This window comes from Staurois parvus, unplaced genomic scaffold, assembly GCF_062004578.1.
Source record: "Staurois parvus isolate SC_StPar_1 unplaced genomic scaffold, SC_StPar_1.0 ptg000170l, whole genome shotgun sequence".
NCBI lineage: Eukaryota > Metazoa > Chordata > Amphibia > Anura > Ranidae > Staurois > Staurois parvus.
This window is the reverse complement of record NW_028317966.1, coordinates 5828805-5852470: the sequence shown is the minus strand read 5'-3', so window position 1 is coordinate 5852470 and position 23666 is coordinate 5828805. Positions and strand designations below refer to the sequence as shown.

Here is a 23666-nt window from a genome sequence, read left to right as displayed (position 1 = left end):
AGGATATGATAAACTTGTTATGTCCACTTGAGCATCATTGCAGACACTAGTGTCAGTGCCTTAATAGGCCAGGAAAAGAGAAAACTAAGGGGGGGGTAAGGACATGGATTTGTGTTCTTAACTAGACCTCGCATTATCAATGTATTTTTGGAAAACGTCATACTTACTAAATTCTGACGTTAGTCACTTATCATATTATAAGGTAACTTTTAGTAAATCCCTTTTTACTAAATCACTGCTTACTCTCTGATGCAACATTTTCCACATACCTATGTGGATAGGGACATTTAATATTTGGGTATCACCATTACCCCTACCACCGCATCTCTAATTGACATTAACTTCAAACCGTTAATAACCAAATTGGAGGGGGATCTTCACCATATGGCCCAGACTGAACTTTCTTGGTCAGGCACATTGGCTGCTCTTAAGATGCTAATTCTTCCTCAGATCCTTTATCTATTCTATACTATACTATGCCTATTCCCTTCTCACCACCCTATTTGACTTCCCTTTCTACCTTTGTAAAAAAAATTGTGTGTGTGGCAAGGGAAAATAGCCCATTGCTCGCATGGCCAGTTTATTTAAAACAGAAAAGTTGGTGGTATGGATATGATTGATATCAAAGTGTATTACTCTGTGGTACTGCTAGATCAGCTAAAATATTGGTTTCATACCTCCAATGTGCCCCTATGGGTAGATATTGAGCAGTGCTTACCCAGAACCAAGGCCCTCAGCAATCTTTTGCAGGCAGACACGTGGAAACCCCTAGATATGACCTCACTACTGATTACAACTAGGGCGTCTATATTAGCTGGAGAGCAATAGGTCACCCTTTTGTTTCCACAGAACACAATTCATTGATTAGATTACTTGTAATCCTAGAACGTCATGTTCTGTATTTATCCTTAGGGAGCTGAAGAGCATATGGTATTAACTGGGTTGAGGATCTATTTGTAGGAGGTGCCCCTGGAGATCCAAAAAGTTTAATGTGTAAATACAACCTTCCAAGCATGTATTACTTCACATTGCTATATACTGTATATGCCATTTCTTACCGTCCACTACAATGCCAAAAGAACACCTCCATCCTAAGGTGTGGCAATTTCCTACAGCTCAGGCCACTTCTAGTAAAGGTACATCATTGTTCTATACATTATTGTAGCATAAATCCAACCTTCACAAAATAAAATCCTTCTTTGCATGGGAAAAAAATTTAAATACATCCCTCTCTACTTCCCAATGGCTTCAAACCATAAAATACTCATGCTCTATATCCCATTGTGTAAACCACTGGGAATTAGCTTTTAAAATAGTCACCCATTGGTACCTCACTCCATATAGATTGACTAAATTCTTTCCCAAAAGCTCACCCCCGTGTTGGAGGGTACTCTTATCCATATATTCTGGTCTTGGGGAAGTGTTTGCAGTATCTGGCAAAAAATATTTCAAATATTATCTGAAGTCATAGGCATTTTGACCCCACCTAACCCCACTTTAGACATTTTAAATCTAGACATTGAGTCATTTCCCCCTTCTTACTGCATTGTTGTAGCCAACCTATTGTTATCTCAAGGTTGACAATTACAAGACACTGGAAAAGCGATCTCTCCCCCATCAGTCCAAAACTGTAAACATCGCTCACCAACACTTTACATATAAGAGAATGCTAGCTCTTTAGTCCAATACTCTTTCCAGTTTTGATAAATTCTGGAAATCACAGGTTACTTGGTATACTGCTTAAGTGATTTAACCATTTGCTGGCTGCCCACAGTACATGTACTGCGAGCAGGCGGCAGGTACAAGCAAAATCATGTATATGTATGTCATTTTGCCTGTATGTGCCCCCCGCAACCGCTGTATTTACTGGACACAGCAGAATGCGGATCCTGTTACTCAAGGCCTGGTGATCATGTGATCTCAAGATCACAATGTCAACAAAGCTGTTATAAATCAACGTAATTCATAAAAGCTTTGCTTCCTTTACTAGTGAGCTGTGATTGACCCACAGCTATCACATGGTACCGGGGCTAATCACAGCACACTGTACCAATCACAGATCACTATTGGTAGCTGTCATAAACATAGATTTTCACTGTACCAGCAATCAAAGTGTAAAAAAAAGAAAATTCCTGATCCCACCCCCAGAGCAGTACAATGTTACTATGGTAACATTGAACTACTCTGATAAAAGCATTTTTTTAGAAATAGTGTCCCAGATCGCTGCCACACCAGTCATATCATGATGCTGATGGTGACGGTATGTAAAAAAAACTGTGACTTTTTTTTTCATTTCTTCATTTTCCAAAAAATCAGGACAACAAAATTTTCAATAAACAAAAGCTTCAATAAACTCGCCATGCCTCTTACTAAATACCTCAGACTGTCTACTTTCCAAAAAATGGTAATTGGGGGGGTGAATGTACTGTCCTGACATTTTAAGGGCCTCAAGAACAGAGAGCATTCATTAGTACATCAGAATTGATCAATTTTCAAATACTATATATCCAATATCTTATAGCTTTCCTGCAGACTAAATATTATAAACTTATTGGCATTTTTTTTACCAAAGATATATAGTAGAATACATTTTGACCTCAATTTATGAAGAAATTTTTTTTTTATTTGTTTTTCTGTATAACAGAAAATAGAAAACAATCTTCTTTTTAAAAATGTTTTGGTGTTTTTTTGTTTATGTGATAAAAATTTAAAAAAACAGTGCTGATTAAATGCCACCAAAAAAAATTTAATACATTTTGTTTGGGTACATTGTTCAATGACTACGCAATTAACAGTCAAAGTAGCACAGTGCGATATAGCAAAAAAAGGCCTGATCATGAAGGGGGTAAAATCTTCTGAAGCTGAAGTGGTTAAGTGATTACTTTATTCTTTACAGCATTTTCTGAAACATACACTATGCATCCTGCTGAAAATGAATGGATATAAATGTGCCTTGAATTGAGTAGATGTTTGTCTTTTATACACTGCTCCAAAAAATTAAAGGAACACTTTGTCCTCGCTCCAGACACCTTGAAATATCTCTCTCCTATGGCCACCCCAGATTCAACCTCTCCTGGGGGAATGGTTGGAGAATTTCGAATACAATGTTAACAAAGGTGGTATTGGGAGGTGAAAGAGTATTTCTGAAAGGATAATACTTCTTTAGGGTCATCCTTGAGTCCATTCCATGTGAAGATCTCGATTTAAGGAGTGTTCAAATCTTTGTCATTTGGGATTCATACAGCGCATTATGACCTGTTTGTAATTGGGGGTCATTATTATCCGGTAAGAGGCAGTGTGCTTGTTGATGGTGAAGGATTCTTCCCCTTTCTCCTCTTGTCAGTTTTTGGGATATTCATACAAGTGCTGTGGATCCAAGGGAGAGGGGCTCATTCCCTATACTTCAAGCCTTGTGGATTTGACTTTTATTTATATATGTATTTCTATTTCTATTTGAATTATTTTTAGCACAGCACTTAACATACCATTTCTATGGTGTTGCTTATGTCATATTGGGACTGCCTTTACACTTGGTAGGAAGGTGGGGACGTTATGTTGTGTAAAGGGATGTATGAATATTGTATCAAAATGTGGATTTTACTGATATGAAATAATGAAAGTTACAGGGTTTAGTGCCCATCCAGCATGATATCATGGAGGCCATCTGTGAAGCACGAATCTGTTTTTCTGACATATGTATCTGTTTTTGTAAGTCTGTGGGAAGAGCAGTAAAAATAAAGTGTGCAGGAATAAAAGTAAAATTACAAGGTAAGGTAAAAAAAAATTATCAAACAAATAACAATGCTAAATCAGGTATGCTTTATTCAGATTAACAGAAATATAGACACAATGAGACACATGTAAAGTTAATTGTAAATAAAGGATACATAATACAGCTTTACAAATAGTTGTTTAGGCATTTAATTTAATTTATTTTAAGATATTTATTTCTTGACTCCATAATTGCCACCTTTCACTCCAACATTTCCTCCAACATTTCCTCCAACATTTCCTCCAATTCCTCCACCAATTCCTGCACCTATTCCTTTCCCTTGCAGGCATGGGTCAACCACACCTAGATAAAGACAGAGTACACAAAGTAATTATAAAGTTATGTGCCATTGGGTATGATATAAAACATGCTTATCAAAAAAGTGCATTGTTCAATAAGATATACTTTTATTAGGGGGGAAAGATTCTGTCCAGGTTCAATTAGCTGGGAGTTCAGAGTTCTGTTAGGTACATGGACAATCAGAAATTTCAAATGAAGTGTATGGGGAAAAAATCTTGTTATTGCAATTCTTAAGGCTAATATGCAAGTTATTACAGCAGCAGCAAGTAGCAACCCAATCGTATTCCTTTAAAAAAAAAAAAGTTTCTTCACATAGTTATAGAAGCCTTTTCATAAAGCAATAGGAAGCATGTTTTGACCAACAGATAGAAGTTGGCCAGTGATTCACTGAAGCTGTCCTGGTTCTCATTGATGCATAATTGTCCTGCCACTGGCCAATTTCTATCACCTTCTCAGATACAGCTATGTAAATATGCGGAACAGCAGGAGGGATTAAAGGCATAATCCATCTTTGGAAGAATAATAAATGCACCCATAAAATTTATTAAAAGAATGTGCGTTTATTATTTTTTTGCATTGGAGCCTGCAAGGCATTGCAACCACAAACAGTAAATCATGGGTGCATTGCTCTGGCTCCAGCAAACTATTCCTTCAGCCGAAGGTCTATACCAAAGTACAGATCTTCAATTGCAGGGCTGGTGGTAGTGTCAATGGACTCAAGTGCAGTGAAGACACTTGTGCTCTGTTGGGAACTACAAGGCTCTCTGTAGTGGTGGGAGATAGAACTTGTTTTTTCATTACCATGAATCAAGGACACGACTATGCTGGTTGAGCCAACACAACTGTGCTAAACTTTAAAAAAATGACTGGTAGAGAGAAGAACCCCCCGATTCTATTAAGGGGGTGGCTTTTCATTTCACATATTTTAAATTGTTTATTTGGGTTTCTAATGTGTTTTCTTTTTTTTGGCTTTATTAATATATTGTGCCCCACCAATAAATCTTCCACCAGTTCCAATACTAACTCCACCACTATGCTGCCGTAGATCAACAATGTGCTTTATGAGATTAATAGGAGGATATACTGTAGATACAGTCAGACATGTAAAGATAATTATAGTACGTAGTATAAATTTGTTAAGGCTTTTTTTTCACATATATTAAAGGGGGTTTTGGCTTCCCCTGATATCATTTCTTGGCTCTATCTGTACCTTGTACTCCATATCCTCCACCAGTTGTCTGGCATGGGTCAACAGTACCTAAAGAATGACAGAGTACATAAGTTATTGTGCAGGAATGCAAGTCATTATACGTATCTTACAAAAATATAGATATATTTTTTTAGAATACCATGCTAAATTACATTAATGAGATTAAGAGCAGTATAGATACAGTGAAATACATGTAAAGATAAATATTGCTGTTAATAGTATAGATCTAGAAACAGTAGCATTTAAGCATATAGTTTTACATATTTTACATATTTTATATAGTTTACTTTGGCTTCTCGGTTTCTTTGCTATATTAGTACCTTGTACTCCTTGTACTCCACTGCCCATTCCTATACTCATTCCTCCAACACTACCTCCAGCTTGTTGGCATGGGTTAACAATACCTAAAGAATGACATAGTACATGTTACTGTGCAGGAATGAAAGTCATACTATGTATCTTACAAAAATGTTTTTTTGTTTTTTTTTTTTAAATACCATGCTAAATCACATATACTTTACATAGATTTAGAGCAGTATAGATACAGTGAGACACGTGTAAAGATAATTTTAAATAACTGTTAATAGTATAGATCTATGAACAGTAGTTTAACCATTTAATTTCACATATTTTAAATGGTTTACTTTGGTTATCACTGTTTCTTTGCTACACTACAGTATCTAGTACCTTGTGTTCCACCGCCAATTCCGATACCAGTTCCTCCAGCACCACCACCAGCTTGCTGGCATGGGTCAACAGAAACTAAAGAATGACACAAATTATTAAACAATAATTACACTTTAATTATACAAAATATTGGATAGTAGCAATGTAATTTTTATCTATCGATTCCTATACTGATTCCTCCAACACTACCTCCAGCTTGTTGGCATGGGTCAACAACATACATGACATAGTACATACGTTATTGTGCAGGAATGCATGTCTTAATACCTTTTTTTACAAAAATGTGATTTTTTTTTCAGAATACCATGCTAAATCACATTTACCTTAATGAGATTAAGATCAGTATAGGTACAGTGAAATACATACTAAGATAATTTAAATAATGGTCAATAATATACTGTAGATCTAGAAACAGTAGTTTAAGCATTAATTTCACAAATTTTAAATAGTTTATTTTGGCTTCTCAGTTTCTTGGCTTCATTACAGTAACCAGTACCTTGTGCTCCGCTGCCAATTCCTATACCAAATCCTCCAGCACCACCTCCAGCTTGTTGGCATGGATCAACAGAAACTAAAGAATGACATAGTACACAAATTATTAACCAATAATTACACTTTAATTATACAAAATATTGGATAGTAGCAATGTAATTTTTATCTAACCCATTTTGTTTTGAGGAGTCTGCATTGGTCCTATGGAGAGGGCATTTCTTACTTCCTCAGTGGTGTGGAATAAGAACTAAGGGGGAAACACCCTCAAACAGGGATGCAGACAGCAATAAAAGCATTTTAATGAAGTGGGAAGAGTTAAAGCCTGGCTCTGCACCCAATAGAAAGTTTTTTCCTTGCCTGTATTGTTACTGGGAAAGAAAGTGAGGAGAATGCCATTGAATTAGTTAAACAGTATATACTTCATCGTAAGGTTCAGAACCAATGCCATTATAGAAGTGTGTGTATATATATATATATATATATATATATATATATATGTTCTTTTATGGTGCAGAATAGATGAGGGAGAAAAATGGGGACAATGGAAAAGGTGAGAGACAGACATACTCCCAGGACTCTACCATCCAACCATTGCTTCTTAGAATTACAGAAGGTAATGAATCCATGGGTGATACCAAGACCTTAACAAAGTGATCCTCTTTATCCATAAGAATGCTAGGGAGGTGATTGTCTATTATTCATGACAATATGCTTTAAAACATATCTAAACCCAAGAACACGGGTGCAATATATTTCTGGTTACTGCCCATTAGATGTGGTGGCTGCATTATTTTTTTCAGGTTTTGCTCATTTATTTTCACCTGGTAATCCTGCCAGTAACATACTTCCTGTCCTAAGGGGACAATGCTCACTGGGTATACTATACCTATGGAATGTGGATTGTCACCTAGGATAGAAAATGTGTTAGGATTATAGAACACTTCCCTCTATCCTTGTCTCCACAACATAAGTGGGAGGAGTTCAGTGATTCTTAAAGGTGAACTGGGAACACTGCTAATTCATAAGAGAGCTGCACAGGTAGAAAACATTAAAAAAAAAATTTGAGTTCACTGGTTCCTAGCAGGATAAATTTATATAGGAAATACCAAAATGATAGACTGAAAGGGGCAAATAAGAGAAGTATATTGCTAGGGTTTAAATATCTTTTAACTAATGAAAAATCAACAGTTGTGGTCTTCCAGAAAGTTGCAGTAATATTTAGGAGGTAGCCAAGATGTTAAGGGAAACTAAGGGTTATTTATTAATGTAACAAATCCTCATAAAAATGTAGAAACATAAACGAACAATGGCAAAAAAAGACCAAGAGGTACACTGAGTATGCCCCTTTTTGATTTTGGCTTTTTTAAATTTATTTAATTAATTAATTTTTGTTTCTTTTTTTTTTATACATCCAGATCTTCTTCAACTTAAGTATTGCACCCAGTTTTCATTTTTGTGATCCCATTGCATACTTTCTTCCTGTCTCTGATATTTCATAAAAGGTTTTGTCTCCTTTTGTAATGGATTTAGCCATCCCTTCCTCTTTCTGTGCTTCAGCAATATTATTAATATGTTTTTGCACCCTTTTATATCAGCTACACCCTGTTTCCTATCATCTAGAATATACTGTTTTTTATATATTTTTGTTTAAAAAAATATATAATAATATATATATATATATATATATAGTAACAAATAATAGACAGTACCAACAGTTTCTTATTTGGCATTGCCACCAAGCATGGTTCATTGTGCCAATGCAACCTTTTTGAAAGCAAAGTGAAGAAGGCTGAGGAAAACATCTAGCAATGCTGGACTAGGGACCATATCACCAACACAATGATACTTTGTAATTAGCTTCGATGAGACAATTATTAATCGAAGTGGCTCTGAGCCCACTTCTACCAGTCTGCTAAGCATAGTGTTTCTGATTCAATTGCATTCCCAAGCAGACTGGGTCTCTAAACAAATTACTGATATCAAAAGTTGCCCAATTTTAACTTGTGACCCTTTGAAACACAGTTTAAATTAAAATATACACAGTTCTTACCCCCACATGGTTCTGGAATGACCTGGCATGGCTGCACTGGTGTAACTGGGGATTTTATAAAAAAAATAGAAGCTTTAATAAATTGAAAACCAAATATGCCTAGATTTAACAACATGCAAAAGATGCTTTGGGCGATATTTTAGGATATACATAAATAACTGCTTATGTTGATATTTCACAAACTAATATTTGATAAAACTATAGCCATTTTTTTTAATAACATTTTTAAAATGCAAGCAATTTTTACTATATATTATTCCCTTCTTATATATAAAAAAAATCTAGCATATATTATGTGCAAATCCTGAAAAGCAATAGTTGTACTTATTATCCCCCTTTATACACAATACAGGATATTAACAAAGAATACTCAATATCTTATGCATATTCATACATTAACAACATTGCATGATAACCAGTGGAGTATTCTGTACAGTATATTGTACCTTAATCTTTTAAAAATATATGTATAATAATAAATAAGGATTTTGTTAATAATTATCTGTAGTAACACATCTACATTATTGTGATATCTTAAAATTCCCTGTCATGTAATTTTGTATTATGTATGAATAGCTATTATTGGAATGTGGTATGAGTAGTTTTGGGACCATTGTTTAATATTATTAGTTTTCTTGTGCATATGTTTTTCATTGCTTACCTTGCTTGTAGCCATTTCCAAATATAAATTTTAGTGTAATGCTGAATCAACAAAAGTGGGCAGCACAGTGGCTAAATGGTTAGCATTTCTGCCTGGCACTACTAGGGTCATTGGTTTGAATCCCAGCCACGGCACCTCCTGCCTGGAGTTTGCATGTTCTCCCTGTACCTGTGTGGGTTGCCTCCAGGTACTCCAGTTTCCTCCCACACTCCAAAGACATGTTGGTAGGTTAATTGGATCCTGTCTAAATTGTCCCTAGTATGTGTATGTATGAATGTAAGCTAGGGATTTTAGATTGTACGTCCCTTGAGGGTTAGGGACTGTTGTGAATATACAATATATATATATATGTAAAGCACTGCATAAATTGACAGCACTATAAAAGTACCTGAAATAATAAATAGTATACTTATGTTGCATTATGCTTTGACCTGATCTTTTTACAAAGACTGACAGTTAACTGTCAGAAGTGTTTGAAATTGCCTATGCCAAAGTTCATTTAAGTATGAGTACCACTCAAACCAGTGGGCATATAGCATTTATTCAGTTGATTCCCCACTTGTGTACCCTTTCAATAGTGCATCCATGGTCATTTGGAATAGCTTGATTTTTTTCTAGTTACTTGTATACTCTCCCTGTCAGAGCAAATGTGTCAGGTTGTAGGGGCATCCTGTCTCCTGCTTCAACTTGTTGATAACAGACTCTCACAAATGTGTCATATAACAAGGGTACTACCAGGATTACAAGAAAAAAAAATGGCATGGTTAATTGACAATTGCAAGCTACAGAAACCCACACAGTATGTTAGCTAACAGCCCTGCACTCAGATAGAAGACAAGTTAGCTTCCTTGAGGCCTAGCGGTGTGACACTGAGCTTACATTTCTGTTCTGAAATGCAGACCATATAGTTGAATAACAGCACTTACAGCTGACCTTCGGAGGTGAGATTACACTATTCCAACAATTTAGGAGAGCATTTTCAGATCTCACAAATGCTCATTGCTGACTAGTTTTTACAGCTCCAGAGTGTAGTTTCACAGAGTGCATTCCACCCAACCAATAAAAACTTAGTGAATTGGTATCTATCTTTGGCATCTATTTGGCATCAATGTTTATAGAGCAATTCACAAAATATATACTTACAGTACATGAGTCACACTTTTTACTTAAAAATAGTTTCCTAAAACAATCATTACTAACAATGAGCTATGGCTTATTAATTGTCAAGAATTGTATTTACAAAGATTGGTAATTTGGTCCCTTTCCAGGTTGATTGATTTGACTACCCCTCGATGTGAATGCAGGACATTTGCTGTAAAAATATACACATTCAATTAGAATTCTACTTTCAGTTTTATGTAGTACTTACTGCCACAGTCTTTGGCTTGTGCGGAACCTCCACCATAGACTCCAGCGCCACCGCTGCCTCCGCTTACTCCCTTTCCACCCTTAGTGGCCATAACTGCAGATTGAGCTTTGTGGATGGCTTAGGTGAAATGCTTGCAGTTCTTTTTGACTTCCTTTTATACAAAAGGTTCTGTACTTTTTTTTCACTTATTAAAATGGGTTTGCTTACAGGGGCCAATTACATCCTTGTTACAACCTATTTAATTAGATGCTTGCATATCAAAGGCATTTTCATGACTTGCTGTTTATTTAAATTTGGGGATGGGTGCATCTCATTAGTAGTTTATTTTGTTCTAGCCATAGTAATACACTTGTTGACATGTTTTTTTTTTTTTTTCTACAAATCAATTCAGTGACTCATTTCAGCATAGATACATCAATCATTAGCAAAGTGACCTGATTAGAACTATAACAGCAATAAGGCGTGATTAATTCTTTTGACTATTCATGGATGCAGAATTGCCAAAGATAATCTCTACATTTAATAAACTTGTCATATTTTTGATACTTTTTAAGCAAATACAACTAACTATTGCAATTTTTATACCTCTTTTCAGTTTTGCCACATACTGTAAAGTCTGTATTGGAAGCTTCTCAAAAATTAAGACATATAATCTAAAATGGTTACTGCTATCCAAACCTGATCCCTTTTCTTTATTTATTATAGGGATTCATATAGATTTGTCAATTTACACAGTGCTTTAAAGTGTTACTATATTTGGACACAGGCACAATTTTCATATTTTTGCTCTGTATGCCACCAGAATAAATTAAAACAAACAATCCAAATGAATTTGAAGTGCAGACTTTCAGCTTTAATTTAGGGGTTGAACATGAATATCAAGTACAAATTTTAGGAACGGCAACCATTTTTATACACAGTCCCTCCATTTTCAGGGGCTCAAATGTTATTGGACAAATGAATACAATCATAAATAAAATGTTAATTTTTAATATTTTATTGAGAATCTTTTACTGCCAATGACTGCCTGAAGTCTGGAACCCATGGACATTACCAAAGACTGGGTTTCCTCCTTTCTGATGCTTTGCCAGGCTCTAACTACAGCTGTCTTCAGTTGTTCTTTGTTTGTGGGTCTTTCTGCCTTTAGTTTTGCCTTCAGCAAGTAAAATGCATGCTCAATTGGTTTGAGATCAGGTGATTGACTCGGCCATTGCAGAATATTCCACTTCTTTTCCTTCAAACATTATTGGGGTGCTTTTGCAGTGTGTTTTGGATCATTGTCCATCTGTACTTTGCTGCATTTGGCTGAATCTGGGCTGACAGTATATCTCCAAACACTTCAGAATTCATCCGGTTACTTCTGTCACATCATCAATAAACACCAATGGCCCAGTGCAACTGGAAGCCATGCATGCCCATGCCATCACACTGCCTCCACCATGTTTTACAGATGATGTTGTGTGCGTTGGATCATGAGCTGTTCCAAGCCTTCACACTTTTTTCTTCCCTTCATTCTGATACAGATTAATCTTAGTTTAATCTGTCCAAAGAATGCTTTTCCAAAATTGGTCTGGCTTTTTAAAATGTGTTTTGGCAAAGTCTACCACTGTTGTCCTCCGTGGACATCCATGCCTTTTTATGTTGCTGAGCTCACCAGTGTGTTCTTCTTTCCTCAGAAGGTACCAAACTGTTGATTTAGCCACTTCTAATGTTGCTGCTATCTCTCTGATGGATTTTTTTCATTTTTGAAGACTTACAATGGCCTGTTTCACTTGCATGGACAGCTCTTTTGAACGCATGATGTAGGTTCACAGCAATAGTTTTAGGTGAAAATAAGGCACTTAAAATCAACTCCAGACCTTTTATCTGCTTAATTAATGAAGAAATAATGGAGTAGTCCACACCTGGCCATGAAAAAGCTTTTGATTCAATTGTCCAATTACTTTTGGTCCCTTGAAAAAGGGGGGTGGCTATTCTTACGAGCTGTAATTCCTAAACCCTTCCTCCAATTTGGATGTACATACCCTCAAATTAAACCTGAGAGTGTGCACTTTCAGCCCATATCCATTATATAACTATATCTTGAAAATATTTTGGTAAATACCTGAAAAAAGCTAAAATTGGTCCTGTGTCCAAATATATATGGAACTAACTATATATCTGGTCTCTCACAGTACACAGAACACAGAAATGCAATTATTTTAGTAAATTTAAACAGCTAAATACCTTTTCTCATCAGGAGTTAGAGCAGTCTTGTGACTTCTATCAGTGCCCAGCAGAGCACTAGTCAAAGCTTGTAGGAGGAGCATTCATTCTCTCCTAGGAGGATGCATGACCCCTGACCTCTGTCTGGACAGTGCTGATTGGTCTTGTGCTGATCACATGCACTCTCCCAAGAAAAAAAAACCTCTCTCGTGATACACACCAAATAAGCATGTGCAGAGTGACTCCACACAATGTGTCTTGTCAGCAGACAAGAGGGGGACACTGGAAGAAAGGGAAGATCAGAGAAGTCAGGATCAAACAGCATTTTTACACAATGCAGAGGATTAACCCTTTAGGCTCCACAGTGAGTATAACAAGCATGCCTTACTGCATATACAGACTGATTTTACTGTTGTGGGTTTAGTAACACTTTAAGTATATATTGTGCATTTACAACAGTCTTTGACCTCACAGAACGTACAATCTAGGATCCCTAGCCTACATTCATACATACTAGGGCCAATTTAGACAGGAGACAATTAACCTACTAAAATGTCTTTGGAGTGTGGAAGGAAACGCACATACGCACAGGGAGAGCATGCAAACTCCAGGCAAGTGTTGCCATAAGAGATAGGTGATAGGAGAATGAAATGTTGAGGTCGGCCTCACTTGTGTCACTAGTCCTGACCCAACTCAAAGTGGAACAGAGGGTGCCGAGAGACCAGGGCAACAAGAGTGCCAGCAGGTGTTGCCTGAAGAGCTTGCAGTTGGAGTCCTGAAGAGGCTTGCGAACCACCGGTTCAGGAATGGTAGAGATGTTTCGGAATACCACCTGGGTTAAAAGGGCACTCCGCTTGCACAACAGGTTCAGGATAAGTGACGTGTCAGATCTCCCAGTGAACTTTAAGCAGGAACAGTTTATGGTGAGTAGAGTTGGTATAGTAGACAGCCAGGCGGGCACTCGAGCAGGACAGGAAGCTGGGATCGGAGACAGGAGCAAGGTCACAGGAATAGCCAAGGTCATCAACGGGCGGACAGCGAGGTACCAAATCCTGAGCAATCTGAAGTCAGGAATAGAGTTGGGAACAGGAACTAGCAACAAGGCAGGAGAAGAATCCAAAGTCAGGTCAGGAACAAGCCAGGTCAGCAACAAGAGGATCATACAGGAATACAGCAGGACACAGGGAAACAGCTGAAGACCAGTCAGCACTAAGCACAGGCAGAAGCATCCTTTAAATAGTCCATCTGGCGCCAATAATCACTGTGCGTGATCGTGCATTTCTGTGCGTATGTGCACATCTGGTCACTATTCTGCGGAGGTTGCTGTTTGCATGCGCATTTCTATTAGCCAGCCATCTCACAGGAATTCCCTTATATACCCTCTCCCTACTACTGTTCGAATCACCTCTTGCAAATATGTAATCCACACACCAGGACAGGGAGGTATGTGCACTCATATACATCCCACTCCCATCTAACTTTCCTCATCCTCTTTCTTTTCATAATCTCAGGGGATATCTCCCCTAATTCTCATTCTCCAGTATCTCACCCCCACACCCAGAACCCTCCTTCCCCCTGACAACAGCCGTAATCCACTCAGTTTAAGCTCGATCCCCCAGCTCCCAAAAACCAACCCCCCTTCTTATGTACCCTCTGGAATGCCCACTCTGTCTGTAATGAGCTCAGCTTTGCCAACCTTATTGTCTCCCATTCCCTTAACCTACTTGCAGTTACAGAAACCTGGCTTCCAGCATCTGACTCTGCCCCTCCTGCAGCCATCTACCATGGAGGCCTCCAATGGACTCACTCACCCAGACCCAGTGGTTGGAAAGGAGTTGGCTTGCTTCTATCCTCAATGAGAACCTTTCAAGTATTTTCTACCCCTTCCTCTCTATCCTTCTCTTCTCTTGAGACTCGCTGTATTTGTCTGTTTTCTCCAATTTCTCTAAGGACTGCAGTGATCTATCAGCCTCCTGGACTGGTGTCACGCTTCCTTGATGACTTCTGTGCCCAATTTCTCTACTTTCTCTCCTCTGAAATGCCCTCTATTGTTCTTGGTGATTTTAACACCCCCATTAATGTTGGCCTGGCTACATCTTAACTTTTCAAATTAACCTCATCTTTTGTCCTAACACAATGGACACTGTCCTCCACTCACTTGCCAACACCCCCTTTCCTCTCTCTGATCACAACCTCATCACTTTCATAGTATCCTTGCCCTTAACCACCTATCTCTCCAAGCAGCAAAAAAACACCCGCAGAAACCTTTGCCACTTTATTCCTGCTTTTTTCTAGTCTGCAACTGAACACCTCTGTTACAATATCATACCCCTATCCTGCCCTGTCCTGACTACTTCTGTCTACAACAGTTCATTCTCATCCACACTGGACTCGCTTGCTCCTCACAGTACACAGAGTATCAGGCCCCGACCATTACAACCTTGGCATATTGATGACACTAGAAATCTTAAGAGACATAGCCATAATTGTGGTGTAAAACCAAATATCAGCAAGCATTCACCTTATATAAATCTGCCTTTTTAAAATACAATTCCTCTCTCCATGTTGCCAAACAAGCCTACTTTGTCACTCCCATCAACCATTTAAAGTCTGGTGCACTGTAGCTTTACTGCTACAGTATAGGCCGGCTGCGAAAAATCACACACACATACATACATATATATATATATATATATAAACCTGCGCTAAAAACCATAATAGATAATCAATAAAAATTAGTTGTGAAACATATAGCATCTGAACACAAAAACCCTGATACTAGGCAATCCGCAGTAATATATAAAAGTGCAGCGCTTAAAAAAGTGACAAATAATCATAAAGAAACAATGAAATAGTGTATCGAAAAATATTCCATCCAAAAATGAAAGAAAAGTCCCAGATGTTGTGATGAAACAAAAGAAAACTAAGGTCAGTTGTTGTGTCACCAACCACTACTACAGAAGGCTTACCAGAAAGGCATGACCCCCTGTTAAGAGTGGTCAGTCACGCTTTGTTTAAACACTCCAGAAAGCTAGACATTCAATCCTCCTCCAGATCTCCAAAAAAGCAGATAAAGATCTGATGACGTTACGTGTAATGAAACGCGTAGGTAGGAGACACACACACACATACACTACTGCGCATGCATGACCTCCTGGTGGCCATTTTGGAAACTGGAACATTTGGGGGTTTTTTGCCAATCAATGCCTATTGATGTTTGTTTACATGTGAGTGCAACTATACCTTAAATAAATGTTGTGAATTATGGTTTTATACTATGTGGAGCGCTTTTTCTTTGCATGTTTCCTACTACAAGTCCAAGCCTCATCCTGAGTGGTTTAGCTACCCCAATTAAGGTCCATTGTTGGAAGATCTTTATCTGCTTTTTTGGAGATCTGGAGGAGGATTGTCCTATTACATCATTCATCATATTTAACCCTTTAAATGTCAGGAACACGCTCACATACACAATAAACATCCATTGCTAGTATAGTGTCTGAACAGATCAGAACTATACTAGCGTTCACAATAGTATAATGTCCCCAAATATGCAGTATTAGCAGAATCACCTGCCAGCACTTGTGTTAACCCCTTACGCTTAACCCCCCTATGCTCCCCCAGCAAGTGCAGTATGAGTAGATTACTGTCACTTGATACATTGCACAAAAAACTGCAGGGTTAGCAAGATCAGGCCTGATCTCTGCTTTCAGTAGCAGGTAAACTTTTTTAAGCAGTACAAGCAGTCCCTGACAGCCAGGTGCCCTTTTTTCTCTAGTGCACTAGGTACCTATAAATTTAGTGACAAGAATGTTCAATGGAAGGTACACTAGTAAAGAGGTCTACAGGATTCTGAGTATGTCAGATTAGAGTGAAAGGGAAGCCTCACTGACAGAATCAGGCTCAGAATATGAACCTGTAGAGCGCAAGGGCACCCTGACAGGTATTTCAGATGATGGAGTAGAGGTCCCTGATAAGGTCAGGCGCATCCGACCCCATTCCCACATTGCTGAGGTGTTACAATTCCATGATGATTCTCATATGCAGCAGAGTGCCAATACTAGTGCCACTCTACCTTTTTGGTGAACTGACAAGCACCAGCGGCCTAGTACATCCTGGTGTTTTACATTCCAGCACTGCAGTATCACTTGGTGACATGGCAAGTGGCTAATAAAAAGCACTGACACTGTACTAATGACACTGGGCAGATAGGGGTTAACATCTGGGGCAATCAAAGGGTTAACTGTGTGCTGTGCTTTACATCATGTGCTGTGTGTGTTTTACTAGGGAAACACGATGCTGTGTATTTCTCTGCTGTGCAGAGAAATACACAGCAGCATGTCCTTGCTGGCAGGAGAGAGACCTGTGTTGTTTACACACAGGTCTCTCCCCTATCAGTTTTACTCACCAATCTCCAGCCGAGACCCGGTGATTGACATCCGTAGCCGCCAATGGTGGTGTGGGCAGGGCCGCACGAGCGCACCCCTTAGCTGGAAATACAAATCACCTATATATACATGATTTTGCGCAGCCCTGCTGCCCTTTAGCAGTAGTTCTACAATAGGGCGGTGGGCAAGTGGTTAAAATAGCTCAGCACCGCATAGCAAGAAATGGCGTAAAATTCCAGTATCTATACCATAGTTTGTAGACGATATACACTTATTGGAATTTTTGTTACCAAAGACATGTAGCAAAATACATTTTGGCCTAAGTTTATGACGAAATATGAGTTTATTGAATATTTTTTATAATATAAACTGGAAAATATTTTTTTTTCAGAATTTTCTGTCTTTTCTTGTTTATAGTGCGAAAAATCAAAAAACCCAGAAGTGATCAAATACCACCAAAAGAAAGCTCCATTTGTGTAAAAAAAAGGACATTTAATTTGGGTACAACATTGCATGACCGTGCAATTACCAGTTGAAATAGCGCAGAGCTGAAAAGCAAAAAATGGCCTGGTCAGGAAAGGGGATAAATCCTCCGATAAGTGGTTAATTATTTATTGTTGGACTATTTATACACAACATTTTTTGGCAAAATAAGTTGAAGCATATGGTTGAATGTATTTGATTGCAGCTGGTGGAATTTATATTATTTATTGTGTTGTATCACTAAGCGCAGTGAAATAAGGGGTTTTTCGTTAACCTCTTCCTGCCCAATGTCATTTTATTAGCACTGTATTAGCGTCACTGGTGATGTCAGTTAGCCAGTGTCAGATTGCCCGCCGTACTATCACAGTCCCGCTACAAGTTGCTGATCATGCAAAACAATCAATATACACTCTGAAATTTTTTTTACCAACAACAAATTAATGAAGAAATTGTATTTTTGAAATTTTTTTATGGGATATATTTCTAGCATAAAGTAAAAGATATTGTTTTTATTTCTAAATGTTCTGTCTTTTTTGTTTATAGCACAAAAAATAAAAAAACCCAGTGGTGATCGAATACCACTAAAAGAAAGCTGTATTTGTGTGAAAAAAATTATATAAATGTAATTTGGGTACAGTGTTGTATGACCGAGCAATTACCAGTTAAAGTAGCGCAACGCCATATAGCAAAAATTGGCATGGTCATGAAAGGGGTAAAATCTTCCTGGGGGCAAGTGGTTAATACTCTGTCATCCAGTCCTTGTAATCTCTTCTCTACCTTTAACTCTCTACTTTCCACCACCACCTCCACCCAGTAACTCACTCACTGCTCAAGAGATTGCCACTCACTTCAAAAACAAGATTGATGCAATTTGCAGGAGCATCGCAACTTTACAGATATCTATCCTACTTAACATACCCTGCACAAAACCACTCTCACCATTTTCCTTTATTGACCTTGCTACTACCGAAGAGGTCACTAAAGTTTTCCCAGAAGCCTGCCTTACCATCTATTCTCTGGACCCCATTTCCTCACAGCTACTATGGTCAACCTCTTCTTCTGTTCTAGTCTCCCTCATTCACATTTTCAAACTCTCCCTCACTTCTGGCACCTTCCCCTCTAAAACATGCTCTGATCACCCCCATACTTAAAAATCCTTCACTGGACCCAACCAGCCTGAACGACTGAAGATCCGTCTGCCTGCTCCCGTTTACCTCTAAACTTTTAAAACACTTAGTCTAAAACTGTCTGAGCTTCTGACCCCTGACAACAACCTTCTCGACTCCTTACAGTCTGGCTTTTGCTTACTACACTCAGCTGAAACTGCCCTACTAAAACTCACTAATGATTTACTAACTGCTGAAACCAATGGCCACTACTCCATATTCTTACTATTAGACCTCTCTGCAGGCTTTGATACTATTGACCATCCCCTCCTCCTCAAAAAGTTCCACTCTCTTGGCCTTCAAGACTCTGCCCTCTCCTGGTTCTCCTCCTACCTATCGCAGCACTCCTTTAGAGTTACCTATAACTTTGTCTCCTCCTCTTCAATTCCTCTTTCTGTAGGGGTCCCCCAAGGTTTTGTCCATGGATCCCTCCTCTTTTCCATCTACACTTCCCCCCTTGGTCACTTGATAAATTCCCATTGATTTCAATACCATCTATATATACAGATGACACCCAAATCTACCTCTCCACTCCTCACCTCACTCTTTCAGTCTCCTCTCACATTACTAACTTATTAACTGACATAAACATGGATGTCACATCACTTCTTCAAACTCAGTCTTTCTAAAACTGAGCTCATAGTATTCCCTCCTGCCTGTGCCCCCTCCAATGACTTTTCCATCAAGATCAATAATACAACCATCACTTCCTCCCCTCATGTCAGGGAACTAGGTGTAATCCTGAACCCTGATCAGTCCTTTCAGCCCCAAATCCAATCATTCTCCAAATCTTGTAGACTTGACCTTTGTAACATCTCCAAAATATGCCCCTTTTTAACTGTTTAAACCATTAAGTAACTAATTCACTTCTTTGTTATCTCTCTCCTTGACTACTGTAACTCCCTTCTAATAGGCATACCTCTTTGCAGGCTATCCCCTCTTCAGTCTATCATGAATGCTGCTGCCAGACTTATCCACCTTACCACCTGTTTAGTGTCTGCCACCCCTCTCTGCTAATCCCTTTGTCCAACAAAATACAATTCAAAATATTAACAATAACATACAAAGCCATTTACAACTCTGTCCCAAGCTACATCACAATTTTGTCTCCAAAATATCACCCAAACCGTCCTCTTCGCACCTCCCAAGACCTCTTCTTTTCTAGCTTCCTTGTCTCCTCCTCCCATGCTCATCTCCAGGACTTCTCTAAAGTATCTCCCATCCTCTGGAACTCCCTACACCAATCTGTACTGCTAGCCCCTACTCTGCCCTCTTTTCGGCACTCCCTGAAAACTCATCTCTTCAGGGAAGCCTATCCTGCCCAAAACTTTTATTTCTTCCTTCAGTTCAACCCTCACAGTTATTACCTTTTGTTCTATGAGGAGCAGGGCCCTACTAACCCTCTTGTATTGAATTGTATGATTGCTGTATTGTCTACCTTTATATTGTAAAGTGCTGTGTTGGCGCTATCTAAATCCTGTATAATTATAATAATAATATTGTGAGATCCTTGAAAAGACCACAGCATGGAAATATATTTTTTTAAATCAGGAAGTGCTAGGCAGCCTTGACCATTTGATCTATTTAGAATATTGTGGAAGATTCTTGGTTTTCTCCAGCCTATTATATAATTAAAGCAACATTAAAGCTTCATTTTTTAAATATTAAATTAGCAAACATATCATACTTATCTGCGCTGTGCACTGGTTTTGCACAGAGCAGCCCCGATCCTCCTCTTTTCAGGTTCCCCTCTGGTGCTACACGCTCCTTTTTGGTGAGTGCCTCCATGGAAACCCACGTGGGCTTGTTCCCGAACCGCCCTGTCTGTGTCCATTGACACAGAGCGGATGGCTAGGCCATGCACCCCTCTCGCTCAGCACAGCATTTGATTGACAGCAGCGGGAGCCACTTTTATGATTAGAGAGCGTAAAGTGAGAAGAATCCTGGAGGTATGACCAGTGGAATCATCTGAAACAAAAATAACGCTCAGAAAGATATTCAGTTTGACTACACTGATTTTCCCAGCCAAGAGTGAGCTAAAGGTGACCATCATTGTAAGTCCCCTTTAATTTAATTTAGCAATGGTATATATTTGGCTCTGAAAAGATCAGGGAGTTGGGTTGCTTTATTCATAGATAGTTAAGATGCCATTTGCCATGTAAATCTTTCTTAGATAGACAGATATTAAAGATTTTGGATTTGCTCAGTTTCATTTTGAAATTGGAAATTCCTCTATTTGTCAAGGATTCTTTTATTAGATTAGGTAGGAAGAAAGGGGGTGTTGAATAATAAACAAAATATCATCTGCGTGGGCTGCGTATTTGTGGGTTTTACCACTTATCGTAATGCCATGGATATCTTGATTATGTCTGATTGTTGAAAGAAACTGTTCTAGGGAGCTAGAAAACAACAATGGTAATAGGGGGCAACCTTGACTGGTGCCATTATTAAGCATGAATGGGTTGGAACATGTGTTTTAAATTACACTGATTGATTCATTTCAAGTGACTGTTTGGTCAATGTCACATTCACAGATTTATAAATACCAGCTTGGTACATTACCAGGTCCTCACTTTTCCAATACCTTTACCACAAGTGAAGGGCCGAACACCCTCCTGTTTCGTTTGCGGTCAAACATTAGAACCTAACGAAAACATGACCACAAACTTTGAACAGAGGGGACAATTCACTAGGTGGTATCTTATCGCATCTGAGTATCTGGTAAGATACCGCACAGTGATTAAAAACATTCTTTAATGTTTCAGCTGTCAGATGAATGTAAAAAGAGTTACCCACATTGCCCGGCAATTAGAAAGTGATTTTAAAAAATGGCCTTTCGGGTCTGGTATGGATTTTGAGGGGAACCCCCAAGCCCAGATTTTTTTTTTTAAATGGCATGGGGGCCCCCCAAAATCCACACCAGACCCTTATCCAAGCATGCAGCCTGGCAGTCTAGAAAAGGGGGGAGTGAGCGAGTGCCCGCCCTACTGAACCATAGCAGGTCACATGCCCTTACCATGGGGGGACTGCTTTGGGGCAGAGGGGCCATGGCTGGTGATTGTTGGGATCTGCAGGTGGGGGGGGCTTATCAGAATATGGAAGCCCCCTTTAGCAAGGAGGCCCCGAGATCCCAGCCCCCCACTATGTGAATGAGTATGGGCTACATGATATCGCTACTCATTCACAAAAAAAAAAAGTGTAGTGTAAAAAATGATAGTACGTTAATAAATAGCATATAAGCAATAACCAAAGAAACTGCGCTAAAATGCATGATATAATATTTAAATGAATGAAATATAATAATCTATTGCTGCCACCTCTAAAATATTAAGTAAACAACATATCCTCTAAGTGATTCAGTAGCGCAAAATATCATAAACATAAATTTCAAAGTGAAAACTCATACAAGTGAAAAGAGACCAAATAAAATCCCTTTTTCATCCCAACATGATTCAGATTCATCAAATACAATCATCACGTGAGTAAAATATATAGTGTCCCCCTCTCGGGTGTACACTCACCACATGGGTATGCCTCCCATTCTTATGGTTGGCTTAATCGCTTAAGAGTTCTTAGCCACAAGATGATCAACTTATATAGATGACAAACACCTCCTCCAATTCACCACAATATCTCGTATTCCAGGATATCCAAATGACATAACATAGATATGGATAAATGGTTGGTATACAGGTGCTGATGAATGGTAAGCAGCCATCTTCCCTCCTCCTATGTGATCATCTCTGAAATGGTCATGTAAAAGACAAAAAAACAAAGGAACCCCAATGGTGCAGTATAAAACAGCTCCTTTATTTCCTCAAATAGACAGCCACTTACAAGCTAGAAATGGTAATCAAGCCCAATGATGTTGCAGGTAAGTAAACCAGCTAAGTGAACTATGGAAATCACTGCAGTGCTCCCACCACTGCTGAGTTCCACAAAATAGCACCAATCTTGTCACTTTTGGTTCAGATCGCATCACTTCCGGTTGCCGCACAGTCACACCCTGATGAGTTTCATCATATCCGACTTACTCATAGGGGTGGCTGTGCAGTGCAGCACTCCTTCTTTATACCCCCTCCCATCATGATGTTACCGCCGTTGATAGGCCGATAGTAATCTTCCCAAACTCCCACCCGATGGGTGGTCCCACCCATGACCTGGCAGAACACTACCTCCATCTAAGATGGATAGAAGGGCAAACTAGATAGGTGTGTAAACTGACTACCCAGCCTACACCGATAATTAATCCATAAAAGGACTACATTTTGCAACATCCTTGGGTGGAACAACACAAAATTGCATGTTTACATAATGGTAATGAATCCAACATAGAACATTAGGATTCATAATATAAATTCACTAACTGTTAGTGAATTTATATTATGAATTCTAATGTTCTATATTGGATTCATTACCATTATGTAAACATGTATATTTGTGTTGTTTCACCCAAGGATGTTGCAAAATGTAGTCCTTTTATGAGTTACTTATCAATGTAGGCTGGGTAGTCAGTTTACACACTGATCTAGTTTGCCCTTCTATCCATCTTAGATGGAGGTAGTGTTCTGCCAGGTCATGGGTGAGACCACCCATCAGGTGGGAGTTTGGGAGGATTACCATCGGCCTATCAATGGCGTTAACGTTGTGATGGGAGGGGGTAGAAAAAAGGAGTGCTGCACCGAACAGCCACCCCTATAAGTAAGTGGGATATGACGAAACGCGTCAGAGCGTGACTGTGTGGCAACCGGAAGTGACGCAGTCTGAAGTGGAAGTCACAAAATTGACGCCATTTTGTGCAACTCGGCAGTGGTGATAGTTCACTGCAGTGATTTCCATAGTTCACTTAGCTGGTTTCCTTACCTGGAACATCATTGGGCTTGATT

At 38.8% G+C, this 23666-nt stretch overlaps 1 protein-coding gene across 1 annotated transcript; it reads right to left on the bottom strand.

Annotated features, from left to right (window-relative positions):
- Positions 1 to 3796: 3796 nt before the first annotated feature.
- On the bottom strand, positions 3797 to 10693 carry LOC149462715 (uncharacterized). Its single transcript, XM_089676502.1, has 7 exons — positions 10542 to 10693; positions 8512 to 8556; positions 6466 to 6540; positions 5970 to 6044; positions 5603 to 5686; positions 5283 to 5330; positions 3797 to 4075 (listed from the first exon to the last, which is right to left on the bottom strand). Exons 1-7 carry the CDS (start codon positions 10630 to 10632, stop codon positions 3945 to 3947), a joined length of 549 nt encoding a protein of 182 aa, XP_089532628.1. The 5' UTR covers positions 10633 to 10693; the 3' UTR covers positions 3797 to 3944.
- Between the last annotated feature and the right edge of the window lie 12973 nt (positions 10694 to 23666).

Bases quoted from the DNA above. Each gene is read 5' to 3' on its own strand.
- LOC149462715 (XM_089676502.1), bottom strand. From the start codon at position 10,632: ATGGCCACTAAGGGTGGAAAGGGAGTAAGCGGAGGCAGCGGTGGCGCT. The intron at 5,687-5,969 runs GTACTAGATACT...GTCATTCTTTAG, and splicing joins AATTGGCGGTGGAACACAAG to GTATTGTTAACCCATGCCAA. The intron at 5,331-5,602 runs GTACTAATATAG...GTCATTCTTTAG, and splicing joins TGGAGTACAAGGAGTACAAG to GTACTGTTGACCCATGCCAG.